Source organism: Sciurus vulgaris (genome assembly GCF_902686455.1).
Source record: "Sciurus vulgaris genome assembly, chromosome: 9".
NCBI lineage: Eukaryota > Metazoa > Chordata > Mammalia > Rodentia > Sciuridae > Sciurus > Sciurus vulgaris.
In genome coordinates, this window is record NC_136469.1 from 8,606,806 (window position 1) to 8,622,888 (window position 16,083).

At 34.5% G+C, this 16,083-nt stretch overlaps 1 protein-coding gene across 2 annotated transcripts in view; it reads left to right on the forward strand.

The window, feature by feature from the left end:
* HSPA4L (heat shock protein family A (Hsp70) member 4 like) overlaps positions 1–10,710 on the forward strand; it is a 44,239-nt gene extending 33,529 nt beyond the window's left edge. Inside the window, exons 16-20 of one of the 2 annotated variants that reach the window (XM_079153675.1) lie at positions 162–287; positions 556–663; positions 3,435–3,554; positions 6,925–7,086; positions 8,092–10,710. In XM_079153675.1, coding sequence (XP_079009801.1) covers positions 162–287; positions 556–663; positions 3,435–3,554; positions 6,925–7,086; positions 8,092–8,283 — 708 coding nt within the window. In that variant the 3' untranslated portion in view covers positions 8,284–10,710. Of the gene's footprint in view, positions 1–161; positions 288–555; positions 2,174–3,434; positions 3,556–6,924; positions 7,087–8,091 lie in introns of those variants that run through there. The other variant, XR_013766177.1, reaches the window with a different exon arrangement.
* Positions 10,711–16,083: the final 5,373 nt, after the last annotated feature.

Sequence of the window (16,083 nt, forward strand, 5' to 3'; positions counted from 1 at the left end):
AATGTGTAAGAGTTTCAATTTCTTCACATCCTCATGAAACTTATTTTCAATTTCTTAAAATATTTTCCTCTTAATAGGTATTAAGTGGTACCATTATGGTTTTGATTTGCATTTCTCTAATATGTATTCTTATCACAGTTATTTTCAAACTTTTTGAATAGGGGAAGATGATAATGCAGGATAAGTTAGAGAAGGAAAGAAATGATGCTAAGAATGCGGTCGAAGAATATGTATATGATTTTAGAGACAGACTGGGTACTGTCTATGAAAAATTCATCACTCCAGAAGTAAGTCTAAATTTCATGATCTTTATGAGAACTATTTAAATGTTATTTGAAAATGCTAGTATGGATTATGTTGATAAGTATACCAAATTTATCAATCGTCTTGAGCTTTTATGAGTATAATTCTTTTCTCCAAATTATGTGGTGAATAACATGTTAGTGAATGAGTCAGAAAAATCCTAAAATTTAACTTGAAAATATTGTTTTTCCTTGATAACTTCTTTATTTATTAGGAAAGCATTTCTAATCAGTCTCTTACATGTATCTCTAGGACATGAGTAAACTGTCTGCAATCCTGGAAGACACAGAAAATTGGCTTTATGAAGAAGGAGAGGACCAACCTAAACAAGTTTATGTGGATAAGCTTAATGAACTAAAGGTACAAATTTTGAAGTCCCATATTAGGGTTGAATGAAACATTTGTTTCCTAAAAAACATGATATAAAGGCTAGTGTACTTTCTTTTAAATTCATTTTTAATTGACAGGTTAATACATGTATATGAATATTTTAGAATGGCTAAATCCAACTTGAATCTACTCTAAGCCGTTTTCAGATATGTACTAGATTATTATCAGCTGCGGTCTTCATTTCGTTCAGTATATCTCTGAACTTACCTCGTCCATCTAACTGAAATATTTAATTCCTTGACCAGCATCTCCTCATTCCTCCCTCCATCCAGTTGATGACTACTATTTTACTGTCTGCTTTGGAGTTGGCTTTATATAAATGTGAGATCATGCAGTGTTTATCTTTTTGTGCACAGCCTATTTTCACTTAATGTTATATCCTCTGGGTTAATCCAGGTTGTTCCAAGTAGACTGGATTTCTTTCTTTTTAAGGCTGAACAGTATTACATCTCTTTATCCATTCATAAGGAAATTTCATCCCTTTGCTGTTATGAATAATGATGTAATGAATGTGGGAGTGCAGGTAATAGCTTCAATGTGCTGATTTTATTTAGTATGATATATACCAGTAGTGGGATGCTGGATAGTGTTTTTATTAAGTATGTAAGAAATTGCTAAGTCTGAGGTGTGTAAGAGGAAATGTTCTGTCTTAAACATTTTGAGAAATAACCAGTGTTGTGAAAGTGAAGTAATGTATAATCAAAATACTAAAACGTAAATGTTTTTAAAATGACCAGAATTCATCTTTTACTTAAACTCTGTATTACTGTCTTTTTTAAGAAGTGATCAATTTATCACCTGACCCCTTCTTACTTATTGGAGGAATCACCCTTCGCTACTCTGATTTGGGGGAGTAATAACACTCTGGCCTGTTCTATTTTCACAGTGCAGCTGACGGAGACACCAACCAGCCAAGGATTTCAAAGATAGCACCCCTGCTCTTGAATGTTCTTTCACCAAAAAACAAAAAAATTTAAACTTGGCCACCAGGTCCACTTTTCCTAAGTCAGTGGTATGATTTTTACAGAAAGACCACGATTGACTTTTTTATACATGCTGGTTATTCAGCCCTTTCCCCACTGGAGAAAAAAAAATACCTTTAAGTTTATATTGGAAGGATAAAGATAAGTTTAAGTCATTCCTTGGTAGTGTGGATCTTTGAATTGCTCTCGTGCATATGAATTACTTAGGCTGTTATTGAAATACAGATTCTGATTCAGTAGATAATGAGATGGGGCCATGGTTCTGCCTTTTTTTTTTTTTTTTAAGTTGTCAATGGACCTTTATTATTTTTATTTTTATTTATATGTGGTGTTGAGAATTGAACCCAGTGCTTCACATATGCTAGGCAAGTATTCTACCACTGAACCACAACCCCAGTCCCATGGTACTGCGTTTCATTAGAGCCTCTAATTGATGTCATTAATAAGGATTTTAGAATTTTGGAAATTGCAGCCCTTTAAGCACTGGAGATGATGGGGTAAGAGAGTACAAAAGATGTTACTTCAAAGTAAAAGAAATTGTTGCCATGCAAAAATTACTCCTAAAGGGAATAATGAGCAACTAGAAAATCTGTTTACATCAGAATTAGGCATTATCATAGTGTATCTTCTCAGTGATTTTTTTTTTTTTTTTTTGACCTGCCATCTTCCTAAGGGAAATGTACCCTTTTTTGCATTACTATGTGAGTCCTGGAGCAGTTTACCACTAAGCTACAATCCCAGTCCTATTTTTTGCTTTAAGTCAGGGTCTCCCTAAGTTGGTGAGGCTGGCCAACAACTGGCACTCCTACCTCATCCCCTCTAGCACCTGGGATTACAGACATGTGCTACAATGCCTGGCGCATGTTTTTAATCTTGGTACCAGCCAAGCAGCCAAGGCCAGTAGACATAACTTCTTTTCTTAGTAGTACTTAACCTTGATTCTTTTGCCTTAAGTATATTAAGAAGTCATAGAAATGAGTGTTAACAGAATTTTTCATATGTTTTTGTGGTTTGTTGTTTTTGTTTTTGAGATGATGTTTAAAAAAATGTATTTGCTCCTCTTTTAAAAATGTTTAAATTCACTAAATACATTATGATATCCTGAAACAGATAAAGGTGAAATCTGAATTAAAGACTGAGATTCAGTCCAATAGTAATGTGCCAGTGTTGATTTTTTTTTTTTTTTTTTTTTTTTTCCAGTTTTAACAAATGCACCATAAGATCTTACATTAGAGGAAAGCAGTGAGAATGTCTGGCTTTCTATTCTTTTAACTTTTCTGCAAATCAGAAATTATTGTTAAAATAAGCTCACTTTTATCTTAGTTTATAAAAGAATTTGAGTATATATATGTATGTACAATAGTAGATATTAATGTCAGTAATGTTGTGTATAGAGTTATATATTAATTTTGAAAATAAGTTTAAAATCCATGAATTCTATATGTAGTATAATATAGTCCTTATGGTTTTCTTTTTCTAATAGTTTTGTGAAGTGTTCTCACCTAACTTTGAAAAAATAATTTTGATTGGTTCTTTATTTAACAAGAATCAAGAGGTAATTGTATAAATGAGAAAGAAGGCACTCGTTAAGGCATTCCTGTGTAATAGTGACTAAAAGCCAGTGGAATGCACTTCTTTGTAGGGAAACAGAACATGTTGTAATATGGCCATTATATTCTTCCAAAGGGCCAATTAAAATTTCTCCTGTTAAAACTCAGTAACAATTTGTAGTTTTTAAGTTTTTTCTTTTATTAACAGAAATATGGCCAGCCTATTCAAATGAAGTATATGGAACATGAAGAGAGACCAAAAGCTTTAAATGACTTGGGAAAAAAGATTCAACTTGTCATGAAAGTGATAGAAGCCTATAGAAACAAGGTATGCATTCATAAAGACAACTGGTAATGAGGGCATGTGTGTGTATCTGGGAAAAGTGGGATCTGTCCAAAAATTCTCAGCTACAGAGCTGTAGCAGTTGTTGCTATTCATTTCCAGGGACTTTATGTAACCATACTTAAAACTTGTTTTTTAATTGAAGATAGTTATCAATAATAGAGGATTCTGTTACTTTTAAAATCGTTGACTTTTTTAGAATTTCCTGAAACCACAGTATACATTAATCCAGTGACCAAATTGTTTTCTTTTTAAGAGATTTCACTTGTATTTTTCATATAGTGAAAAAGAGTTTCTTGTGAACATTTTTCCTCCATTGGCACTCTTTGAGACTAAACTCTGGTAGTCTTTATTTTGTCCCCCGGCTGCTTTTTCTTGTAGTTGCTCTTGGTCATGTTCACAGTTCATTAGTCATCCTTAGCACCCTGTCCCTTTTATTCTTTGACATACACACCTAAATCTGTGTTAATTTAACTTTGCACTATTTTAAGGCCTGAGATATATAGTTATATAGATTATATCTCCATTCGAATACAACAGGAAAATTTAACAAAATTAAACATACCATTTTCTTCTAAACCAGTGGTTTCCAGTCTTTAAAGAGACAAATAATAAATATATGAGACTTTGCAGTCCTTTATAGCTGTTCATCTCTTTTGTGGGAGTGCAGCCATAGGCAGTAGGTAAACAAATGGACATGATTCTGTTCCCCAAAAAAACTTTTATTAAAAACATAGGCAGCAAGGGCTGGGCTTGTGGCTCAATGGGCAAGTGCTTGCCTAGCATGTGTGAGGTTCTGGGTTCAATCCCAGCACCAGATAAAAATTAATTAATTTTAAAAAAGAAAAAAACATAGGCAGCCAGTCAGGTGTGGTACATGCCTATAATCCAAGCAACTCAGGAGGCTGAGGCAGGAGGATTGAAAGTTCAAAGCCAGCCTCTGCAAAAGGGAGGTACTGAGCAACTCATTAAGACCCTGTCTCTAAATAAAATACAAAATAGGGCTATAGCTGTGGCTTAGTGACCTAGTTAGTGTCCCCGAGTTCAATCCCTGGTACCCAATTAAAAAAAAAAAAACGAGCACCCAGTTGAAATTGGTCCATGGGACAGGTTTACTGGTCCTACTTTCAAATAAATAATTCACTTTTATTTCTCAGTTTTTATCATTGTTAAAACTGCATTGGGCAGGAGAGACAAGCACCATAAACTTTCAGGTGTAGGTATCATAAGAACTTATATTTACCAGGCAGTAGTGAATTTGAAGCACTTTATTTAGTGTATCTCATGTTATTCTCCTCAGAGCATATTCCTGATACAGCATTAATACTGTTATCTTAATTTACATGTAAGCAAACTGAAGTACTTAAGTAATTTGTTGAAGATTATGTAAGTAGTATATGTTAGGGAGTCACGAATTAAACCTAGGTGGTCTGGTACAGCCTAAAAATTCTCAGCAGCTATATCATTTTTCCCTGCTGCACAGTGTAGAAAGAAATTTTGTTTCAGAAGAAATCTGTGTGGTTTGTAAAACAAAAATTGCAATCCAGACAGTCTAAAATTGAAAGCCATATACTGATTGTGAATTAAGTCTGCTAATAACTGTCCAGATTTACTCAGTGTCACAAATAGAGTGTGATAATGGAAAAGAAAAAAAGGAGAGGCAGACAAAAGAAAATGCCAAGATTTAAATTCTGTGGCTCAGAACGTCCTGGCCTTATCTGTCCTCTTGAGTGCATGGAGAAAGTAAGGCACTGTTAGAGGTGGTGATTCGTCAGAGAGTGGCAGGCTAACAGTGGGACACACATGGCAGAAGATAACTGAAAGTGATAAGGGCTCTTCAAAACTGGAAGAGAAATGTTCTAGAAAAATGAAATTAGCTGCAGCTGAAAAATCCCAGGGGAGAACATGTTGGAGAAATAGCAAGAAAGCCAGTGTGGCTTAAAGCTGTGGGTATAGAGCTTAAAATAGTGGGTATGGTTGCCAGACCATGGAAAGCCTAGCCAGCCTGGAGATGGGAAGCTGTTGGAAGTCATTGAGCATATTAGTGATATGATTTGACTTGACTTTTTAGCAGGTTTGGAAGTAGACTTCAAGTTAAGACTCTGTTCAAGTAATATAAGCAGGAAATGGTGGAGGCTTGAACCCAGATAGTGAGGGGCAAGAAGTGGTCAGATTTACACCTTTATTTGGAAACTAGAGCTTAAAAGAATTATGCTAGGTGTGATGTAAATATATCAAAAAGAGAAGTAAAAACTGCTTCAGGGATGTTTATCTGCAAGAATGACGTTTCCATACACTGAATGGGGAAAACTCAAAAGAGTAGATGAGGATAAAATCAGGAGTTTGAAACATAAGTAGGTATTTCAAACTTTACAAAGTTTGAAGTTAGACACCTAGTTAAGAGTTCAAGGACAAAGTTCAGGCTAGAGAAATCTTTTGAGCATGTAGGTAGAGGAAAGAATGAAGATGAACTAGCAAAGGAAACTTCAGTGATCCCTCTGTAATCCCAGCGGCTCACAAGGCTGACACAGCAGGATCCGAGAATTCAAAGCCAGCTTCAGCAAAAAGTGAGGTGCTAAGCAACTCAGTGAGACCCTGTCTCTGAATTAAAAAATGGGACTGGGGTGTGGCTCTGTGGTTGAGTGCCCCTGAGTTCAATCCCCAGCTCCTCTACTCCCGCCAAAAAAAAAAAAGTGATCCATGATGTATGAATAAATTGAAGAAAATGTGGGAAACTGAGTCAGGTATAGTGGATATGTCATTTGTAAACATACAAGTAGAACTTCTTGGTTATCTCAGAAAACCTGTGACTTTAAAATGGTATCTCTGTCTTCCCATTTGGGTTTGTTGAATTCTCTTTCCCTTGATTTTCTCAGTCCATTCTGTAATCCATCAGGAGATCATCTTGCCGTGTGTTTACCTTCCCATTTCTGGTTCTATAGGTACCACTCTAAACCGTGACTTCTTGAATTGTCTCTTAATACATAACATTCTCCTGTTCAGACTTAGCGGGATGTTACCGTATGTTCAGAATTCTTTGTCTGTCCTACTGTATGCCTGTCACCTAACCTCTCCTTATTCTCTAACAAACTCCATTCCATTACAGCTTTTTTCTTTCTCATTGAATATTTTCTGCTAATCATTCTTTTCTAAATCTGACTTCTTCAGAAAACTTCCTTTTTAAACTCCCACTGATTTTATTTCTTCTAGTCGTTATAGCTCTGTTAAATTTGGACGTGGCTTCTCAGGAGTATATGTTAGGTATACAATCAATAAGTATTAATTTTTAAGCAGAAATTATCCATTAAGTGGTATATACTAAAATATGTTACATTAAGTAAAGCTTGTTTACTAGGATGAAAGATATGATCATTTGGATCCTGCTGAAATGGAAAAAGTTGAAAAATACATCAGCGATGCCATGATTTGGCTGAATACTAAGATGAATGCACAGAATAAATTAAGTCTCACTCAAGATCCTGTGGTTAAAGTGTCAGAAATTGTTGCAAAGTCTAAGGTAAGAAACAATTCCCTTTTTAATGAGTTCATGGCTTGAAATTGATTAATGGAAATCATACTTAAAGAAATAATTTGCAACCAGGCATTTTGGTGCATGCCTGTAATTCCAGCAGTTTAGGAGACTGAGGCAAGAGAATCTCAAGCCAGCCTCAGCAATTTAGTGAGACCCTGTCTCAAAAAAAAAAAAAAAACAGAAGGGGGGCTGGGGAAATGTGGCTTGTGGGTTTCCATCCTGAGTACCAGAAACAGAGAACTTGTAGAAAAATGAATTTAGGGCTAATTTTTTATGTTGTTAAATTTGTTTTAAATGATTCTAGATATGGAATATCTGTTCTTTTTATTAACTTGTCACTCAGTGCTGGTGTTTAGTTCCATATAGAATGAAATAAAGCAATGTGATGACTTTTGACAGCAGTAAATTTGATTCAGTGAGACTGAGTCTTCATTGCAGTATAGGTATCTTGGACCCAGTTCGAAATGTGTGAACTTCCTTGGTAAAATCTTGTTTTCAGAAGTTTGATCTAAAGTAAACCAGGAAGTTTAAATGTCAAAAGTTATAGAAAACACCATGAAAAACATAGGGGCAGACCTGCATAAAAAATCAGTAAGCAAATATAACAATGAAACCTGGGTGGGGTAGCACAGACCTGTAATCCCAGCAGTTCAGGAGGCTGAGGCAGGAGGACTACAAGTTAAAACTAGCTTCAGTAACTTAGTGATACCCTGTTTCAAAAAATAATAAGGGCTGGGAATGTGGCTCAGTGGTTAAGCGCCCTTGAGTTCAGTCCCTAGTACCCAATTTATATATAATCATTTAAGAGTTTGGTTGCCACAAGCATGCACTAGCCAGAAGGTAAATCCTTCACGAAGCTATTGAAAATGGTTTTGTAGCTAAGTTTAAATAAATTCAGGAATTTGAAATTTTGTGAAAATTTAGAAAAATGATGAGTTTTGAACGTTAATGGTAACTTCTGATATTTTTAATATTTGTTCATGTCTTTAGGAACTCGATAATTTCTGTAACCCCATCATTTATAAACCTAAACCAAAAGTAGAAGTGGCTGAAGACAAAACAAAAGCTAATAGTGAACATAACGGACCAATGGATGGACAGAGTGGAACTGAAACTAAACCAGATGCAACAAAAGACAGCACACAGCATACTAAACCTTCTGGAGAGATGGAAGTAGACTAAATCTTAATTTTACCTTCATATAATTCAAATAGTGCAAGTAACCACAGGGTCCATTCATCTTTTACATCTGGCACACAAAAACAGATGTTCCATTGTTCTTAACTACTTTGTCATTTGTTTTTTGAAGTAGTTTTGCAAAGTGAGTGCACCTGTCATTTCATTGCTGCTTACGTGAAGCTTCAGCTGAATATAGATGTACAAGTCAGTTTTAACTTTCCTGATGTAGTTTATATCAAACATGCAGGATTGGTATGTAATTGGCAACAGTCTATCTAAACCTCACTTCCTTTATTCAGGAAAGGATACTGTATTGCACTATTGTTGCAGAAGCATAGATTTAACTGCATTGTAATTTTGAAAAGCAAAAGTTGATGTGGTTTAAAGCCACTGAGGGTACTGGCCTTTTTCTAGTTATTGTATTGTTATAATTTAAATATTAAAACAAATAAGAGGTTTCTCAACAAATTAGTCCATCTCATTGGTATACCACAAGAACTCCAGTTTTGTTGTCATCAAATAAATGAACTAAGTCACATGTGGAAAGAGAAAATGCACAATTTTATGTTAAAGTGACACCAGCAATTTGCCTCTTTAGTTAGCAATGTGCATTGATATTTTCTTAGAACCTGTGTTTTCCCCTGAAACTTTTTTGATTTACTTGTCTTGAGGACCTGCTGCTGCTGAAATAATACTAGCTTAAAAAGAGAAGCCTTTTTGATGAAATTATCTTATGGGGGAAAATGCTGTTGACCTACTCAAGCATGCATCTGTGATGTTGGTACCTCGTTTCAGTTTTAATAGTTGTGTTGGTTTTCTTAATTGATTTTGTTAATACCTTAACACAGGGTAGGGAGAAATGGCACAATGCATTGCATTATTATATTATCATTGATTTACTGAATGTTACAATATAAACACTATTAAATAAGCAGTAATACTGAAAAGGAGCACTTATACCATAAGACTTAGGAAATAATGCTTGTAATAAACTTAACTGTGTTACATATCAATAGGCAAAATATATAATGTTACATAGTGTAATATGATATGATGTGATTAAATTATAGTTCCTGCTGTTAAATTAACTTTTTGAAACCTTGGCTCCAGTTTTGGTGCTTCTTAATTAAATGGGAAGGGACAGTAAATTTAGCATCATCACCAGATTTGTTTACATCATTCAGTTCAGTCCAGAGGCTTCAATTTCATGGAAAAAGACTGAAATGATACTTCAGCCTACAAGGGAAAACACAGACGACACATGGGCCTTTGTGATCATAATGCCAGTCAACTGGATTAACTTACATTAATAAATTGAAAGGCTGACTTAATCCCAAATCTAAGTTAAATAAATCCCAAAGTTAAATAGTAGTAAAAAAGAATTAGTATTGACTTTTAAGTAGTAGAAATTGAGAGTATAATATCTCTAGGGATAGTCATTATTTCTCAGAACTATTCTCTAAGATAGAGATTTTGTTTCTACAATGTAGTTTCCACTGAAAAGAGTACACACAGAGCAGTGCATTTTGCAGATTTTTTTATTCTGCCTTTTTTGGGGGAAATGTCCCATTTTGTCCCCTTTTTTGCATTAAGCCATATAGTTCCAATATATTTTTTGATCTGTATCTTTCTTTTAATACTCTTAAATGATATCCTAAAAGTGATGAAATGTATTTTTAAAGCAGATATCAGTTGTTTATCATCTATATGTGGAAATATATGGGTTCATTTCAGAAAAAGTACAGATATAAAAGGGAATATATAACAGTACAAAATAGACTATAGCTTTTTCTTGGTTAAAACTTGCACTCACTTGGTTAAGATCTGTCTCAGAAACTTTCTCAGAAACAGCCCTTTATGTCTCAGTTGTCTAGTACATTCTGACAATTCCATTCCTATTCTTCAGTCACTTCTTTTAGTCAGAACAACAGTTTTTATAATTATATGACTTCACTAAATAAGTTAAATACATCCAAAACTAATATTTTTCCTTCCACTAAGTTCAATGTAAATATTTTCAAAAGCCATCCAGTCTTATAGTTATTTATTGAATTAATGTGTTCTTAATATGGTTTTGAGCAGTATACAGTTCAGTCTAATTTTAATCTGCATTTTGCAATATGCAATTCTAGATCATAAAAGGTTTTTTTTTCCCAAAATAAAAAGCTCTTAGAAGTGATTTTGATAAATAGTAAAACAGTGTTATCTCGTGTAGTTAGCAATAAAGTATGCATGGAAGAAAGGTATAGATTAACTTGTACAAATTTTTTATATGTCTCAGAAACCAACTCTCCATAGCCAGTTGCATCGTGATTATAAAAATGAAGATTGTTGAATGATAGAACACTGTTTGTGATATTTTTAATTCCTTTAGCAATAGACAGAATTCTTAAGTTAAAAAGGAAAAAAAAAAAAAAACTCCCCCAAAAAGCACGTGAAAGAATTTAGCTGTTGGAATAACAGATAATCCAAGTTTTAAAATATTAATAAGAAGGGACTGGGGTTGTGGCTCAGTGTCGTAGAGCACTTGCCTAGCACTGGGTTTGATTTTCAGCACTACATAAATAAATAAAAGGCATTGTGTTGGTCTATAACTAAAAATATTTTTAAAAATGGTAATAAAACATCTACTAAGAACAAAAGGAGAGAACTGAAAGTAGAGACAGTTTTTAGTATATTTATGGTTATTTCCTAGATGTTTTTAAAAAGTAATTTGGGAGCTCAGTAATAAACCCGACAGTGTTAAAAGCATTTTTTTTTTTTTTTTAGAATCCCCCCTGCCCCCCCCTCAGGGCCAAGGACCCAACTCAGAGCCTCGTGCGTGCAAGGCAAGCGCTCTGCCACTGAGCAAAATCCCGACCCCAAAAGTATTTTTATCAAAACGAATGTTTTAATTTTTGCAAGCTCCATATGAAAGACATTGAATATAATGATCAGGTTAGGTCACTTTGACCCAAAGTAAATATAACCATCCCTCCATTGTTATGAATTTGAAATGTAATGATAAAATGTTTTAAATAGCATTTGGTAGTCCATAATTAAAGCCTTTGCACTGATATTACATACTACATGGCTGAGGGTACAGCTCAGTGGTAGAGTTCCTTTCCTTGCACAAAACCCTTGATTTATCTCTAGCACAGCAAAAATAAGTGCAGATAGGGCAGAATATTTCATTGTGATGTGCTTTTCTATTTATTATTGATTTGATACTATTTTGCAGCAACTAACCTTTAATTTTGTTATTTTCCTTTTCTTTTCCAGTGCTGGAGATAACCCAGGGCCTTCCATGTGCTAGGCAAGTGTTTACCACTGAGCTACATACCCAGCCTTTTCATAAAAGATCTAGAGTTGATTCTGAATTTTTTGGCAGTGCTGGGGATTGGAATCCATTGGTGCTCTGCCACTGACCCACATCCCTTAGCCATGAACTTTGTTTTTCATACAGAGACAGAGTCTTGCTAAAAGTTGCCCAAACTTGTGATCCTCCTGCCTCTGCCTCTTGAGTCACTGGGATTATAGGTGTGAAGCCAGGGCACCCCACTTAAAAATGATCAAAAAAATACTACCTACCTTCTCACTTTTTAGAATTTCAGAGAAAAAATTCTCATTTTTACAGTAAATGTTATGGTTAAGCTTCAAAAGCTTAACATGGGCAATGCCCTGGGTTCAAACCCCAGCAATGAAGCAAAGGAAAAAGGAAATCTTTTTTTTTCTTTCTTTCTTTCTTTTCTTTCTTTCTTTCTTTCTTTCTTTGGTAGGAAAGCTTCAAAAGTTTTGAATTGAGGTAGGATTTAGCTTTGTAATTTGTGTAAAAATGAATGACATAGATAATTGTGTTATATCAATATATATATTTGAAATCTTGTGGCATTGATTAAACTCAGCCACTGATTTTTTTCAAGTAGAAAGAGATAGGTCTTATAAAGTTTAATTCTAATATGTATTAGCAAACTAATTTAATTAAAGCAACAAGTAAATTTCAGAAGATACACTTTTTGACCCAAAATATACCAATTTAAACATTTTGTTTGGTTTTTGTCAAAGTCTGATTTCATCTAAAGTAAGATTTTGAAATAATTTCTGGGAAGCATATTGATTTTCTCTTGCTTAAAAAATAAGTTTAATGCAACTCAGACTATAATGAAATAAAAATCTTCACCTATTTAACTATTACATCTCTAGTTTAAAATGCACTGAAGTTAATATTCTTCTATATACTGAGTTCTAACAAAACAGCTTTGGATTTATGATACTGTTAAATGTGTGTATGTGTATATATTATATATATTATAGACATTATATATATAAATTATACAAATTTGGGGGACTAAATACATAGGCATTCATTTAATAGAAGAGTACCTGGAATTTTAAGAATATTAAATAAGAAAACCTAAATTTCCTTTGAAAGTGGTCAGTACTTAAAGGTGGTTTACAACTTCTTCATTTTCTGGATCCCTATGAATACTTGTAGCATAACATTAGAGTAAATATTAAAAATATAAAAATGCTTGTCAAAACATTATTAAAAGACAGCTGTCAAAGGAGTAAAGCTAATTAATCGTGAATATTTTATTCAGTCTGTAAGTCAGTCAAAAGCTACCAAAAAATGTAAAATATGATCTTGGCTCTGGATTCTGCAACTTACTGTCAGTACCCCATGTCACAGGATGACTATTTAGAAAAAATTTTGATACTAAGAATTACCTATCAGATCAAATGAAATTCAGCATGTCTTAGATTAATTGCCTTATATGTAAACTACAGATGGAAATTCTGGTTTTTACTATTAACCTTGTTTTATTATCCTCTTACCCAGTTTTAGACTCATTTAAATGTAACAATTGTGTTATTCTTAGGTATACTAATTTTTTTTGTCGTTCTCAATTCATCCTTTACATATTTCATAGCATTTAAAAATTTAGGACTTAGTGAAATTAGGATGTTTGAATCATTTTGTTAATTTTAGTACTTTTGTTTCCCTTTTTAATAGTTATAATTAAGAATTTTTTGACTTAATTCATATTTGATAATCCATAATACAAATTTCTATCTCAAATTCAGTGGCCATTTTTCATATTCATAATCATAGATGTTTCATATTCTTGCCTTAGCAAGTAGTTGAAGTAGTTCTGGAACAAGTCAGTTTTGTGAGTGCATGTTAAATAACCAACATCTCTCTCCTTTGTAGTCGTCATCATGACAAAACAAGTCAGACTGAACATAGTTAAGAGTAGACACCTTCCATTCTTTGCTGCCATTTGATTTTACATACACGTGTTTTTTTTTGTTTTGTTTTGTTTTGTTTTGATTTTTTTTCCAAAGAATTTCCTGAGTGTTTTGCTTTGTAGGATTTGAGTTTGTAAGCACCAAAAAGACTGGCAGGATGCAGACCTCACAAGTCATCTTGACTGTTTGTTCATGAACGAAGTCTCACACAGGAACAGGGATGCAGGGATAAAATGGCATCATGGGACCCACTTTCCTGGTAGAAAATGAGCCCCTGAACCAAGAAAGGGACTGAGTTTACGTAGGTTATTTTGAGGGGTGGTCTGTGAGCATATCAGTTTTCTTGGGCACTCAGAAGTTTGGGATCAGGGAATGTGTCAGTGTGAGGGTTTAGGATTGCAACCTTCTGGGTTGAGAGTTTGCAGATCTGTCTTTGAAGGGGTTTAATGCCTAGTAACTGTCACATTAGGGGTGATAGAACACTGCTTCCCTGTCTGCAGGAGGAGTCTTGGCAGAGAAAGCCCTCAGCATATGGCCCCTTTTTTTTTCCACTCCTTTTCTCAGGCCACATTATCTTGGGAATTTTTCATTTTTTCATATCTAATAGAGCTAAAATGCTCTTAAAATCATATGAATCCATGTAGGATGTAGGTGTTAAATATAATTAGAAATGTTAATATAGCCTGGGGATATGACTCGGGGACAAGGCACTGGGTTTAGACCGAGCAAAACCAACAAAAATACTTGATAAAAAGGAAAAGTTAAAAGTGTTGTTATTTTCCCTGAAATCAAACTTTTATGACTTGATATCTTGAAAGGAGAGTCACATTAGAAGTGGTCATCTTTTACTTTTGGTAGAAAGAAGCCCCTATTGTTTAATACCACAATATATATAGGCAATTTTTTAATGAAGTTACTAAATGGTTTAGTACTCAAAAGGTGGCATTCAACTCATTTTTTTCTTTCCTCTATTAAAATAATTTATGCACAAAATGACTCTGACTTCACTTACTTCTGTGATATAACTTTAAACAGTTTCTATTAGCTGATAATTCCTTTTTTTTTTTTTTGAAAACGGTCATGTTATTTCTCAACTTCTGTGTTTTCATTGTAAGCAGAAAATTGTAATCAACTGACTCCATAGTGGACTTTTACATGTGATATAGACCCTTTAATAAGCACTTGAGAATGGGTTTATGATATAAGTATTTTAGTGATGTTTTGACATGCAATTTTTGTTTATAAATATCCATAAAAATGTTTACATATGGCAATACCTAAATATAGAAAACATTTTGCATATAAAGTAAATCTTCATACTACTGAACAAGTAATAATTGATAATAAATGCAGCTCCTTTAATTTTATTCATGAAAGTTCTACCCTCATGATCCACCTACCTCCCAAATATTCAGACCATAGCAGTTATATTCATTACCATCTCCACCATTATCCAAAATCTTAAGTTTAAGTTGTGAACTGGTCAAAATTTTTCACTTCTAGTTTTTGCTTGAAAGCCTGAGTTTCATCATTGGCCACAAATATAATTGTTCTCTTGAGCTGGGTTCATTTCATGTCTTCTGAATGTGCAGATCTAAATAGTTTCTCCAACAGATGTTCATTCAGGTAAAAACAGTGCTTGATAAGAAAAAACTAATTGAACTCCAAATCAATCACATAAGCTAAGCAAAGAAGATTGGTATGCAGCAGTTCTTTGAATGTCACATTTTGTCATGTACAATATTAGAAATGACAAGATTTACAATTTGGCCCTAGAAAATTTACATTAACATTGTTTTTGTACTATCAAGTATCAAAAAGTGAGAAGAGCAAACAATATCATGATTGATGTTGTGGATACCTGAAAGGATCTTAGTGACCCTTAGGTGTGCACAGGTCGTGAGAACCACTGCTGTACAGTAGTTAAGAGTATGTAATTTATAAGGCGATAGGGAAAATGAAGTCAAAATGTCAAGAAAAAGGAACCTAACACGTGGAAAATAAAAAGCATTTCAAGAGATATGCTGAAGCATGTAATTTAATTTAAAATGAATGCACTGAGTATTCTCAAGATTGATGGAGGTTTCCAGCACCCACTTCCTAACCCACAAAGCTGCCAAAGCCATGTGTGAAGTTAATGAGTGTGGGGAAATCCAAGATGGCAGACTTGAGGGAAGCTGTGGTCCTTGTTGCTCTGTGACTCATTTTTCAAGCAGAGGATCTCTTGCTTGGTGAGGCAGCTTTTTGAGTGCAGAAGCTCACCATCTGCCATTTGCCTGCCCATCACCTGTCTTTCCCCTACCCATCACCCACTGCCCAAGTTGTCAGACAGCAGATGTCCAGTGGAGTGCCAGCTCCCTGCTGTTGCCTGGAAGTTCACTGTCACAGTACCTGCAGGTTTGGTTACATGTGGCTGCTACCATTTTGAGACAACAGCCAGGACCTGTAGGACCCTTGGCTGGACTGACGACCAAGCCCTGTCTCCAGGACCCCCAAGACTGACTGTGCCCTGCTTCCAGGACCTCCAGCCGACCACACCCGAGCTGCAGCTCCCCATTTGGCAACACATTCTGA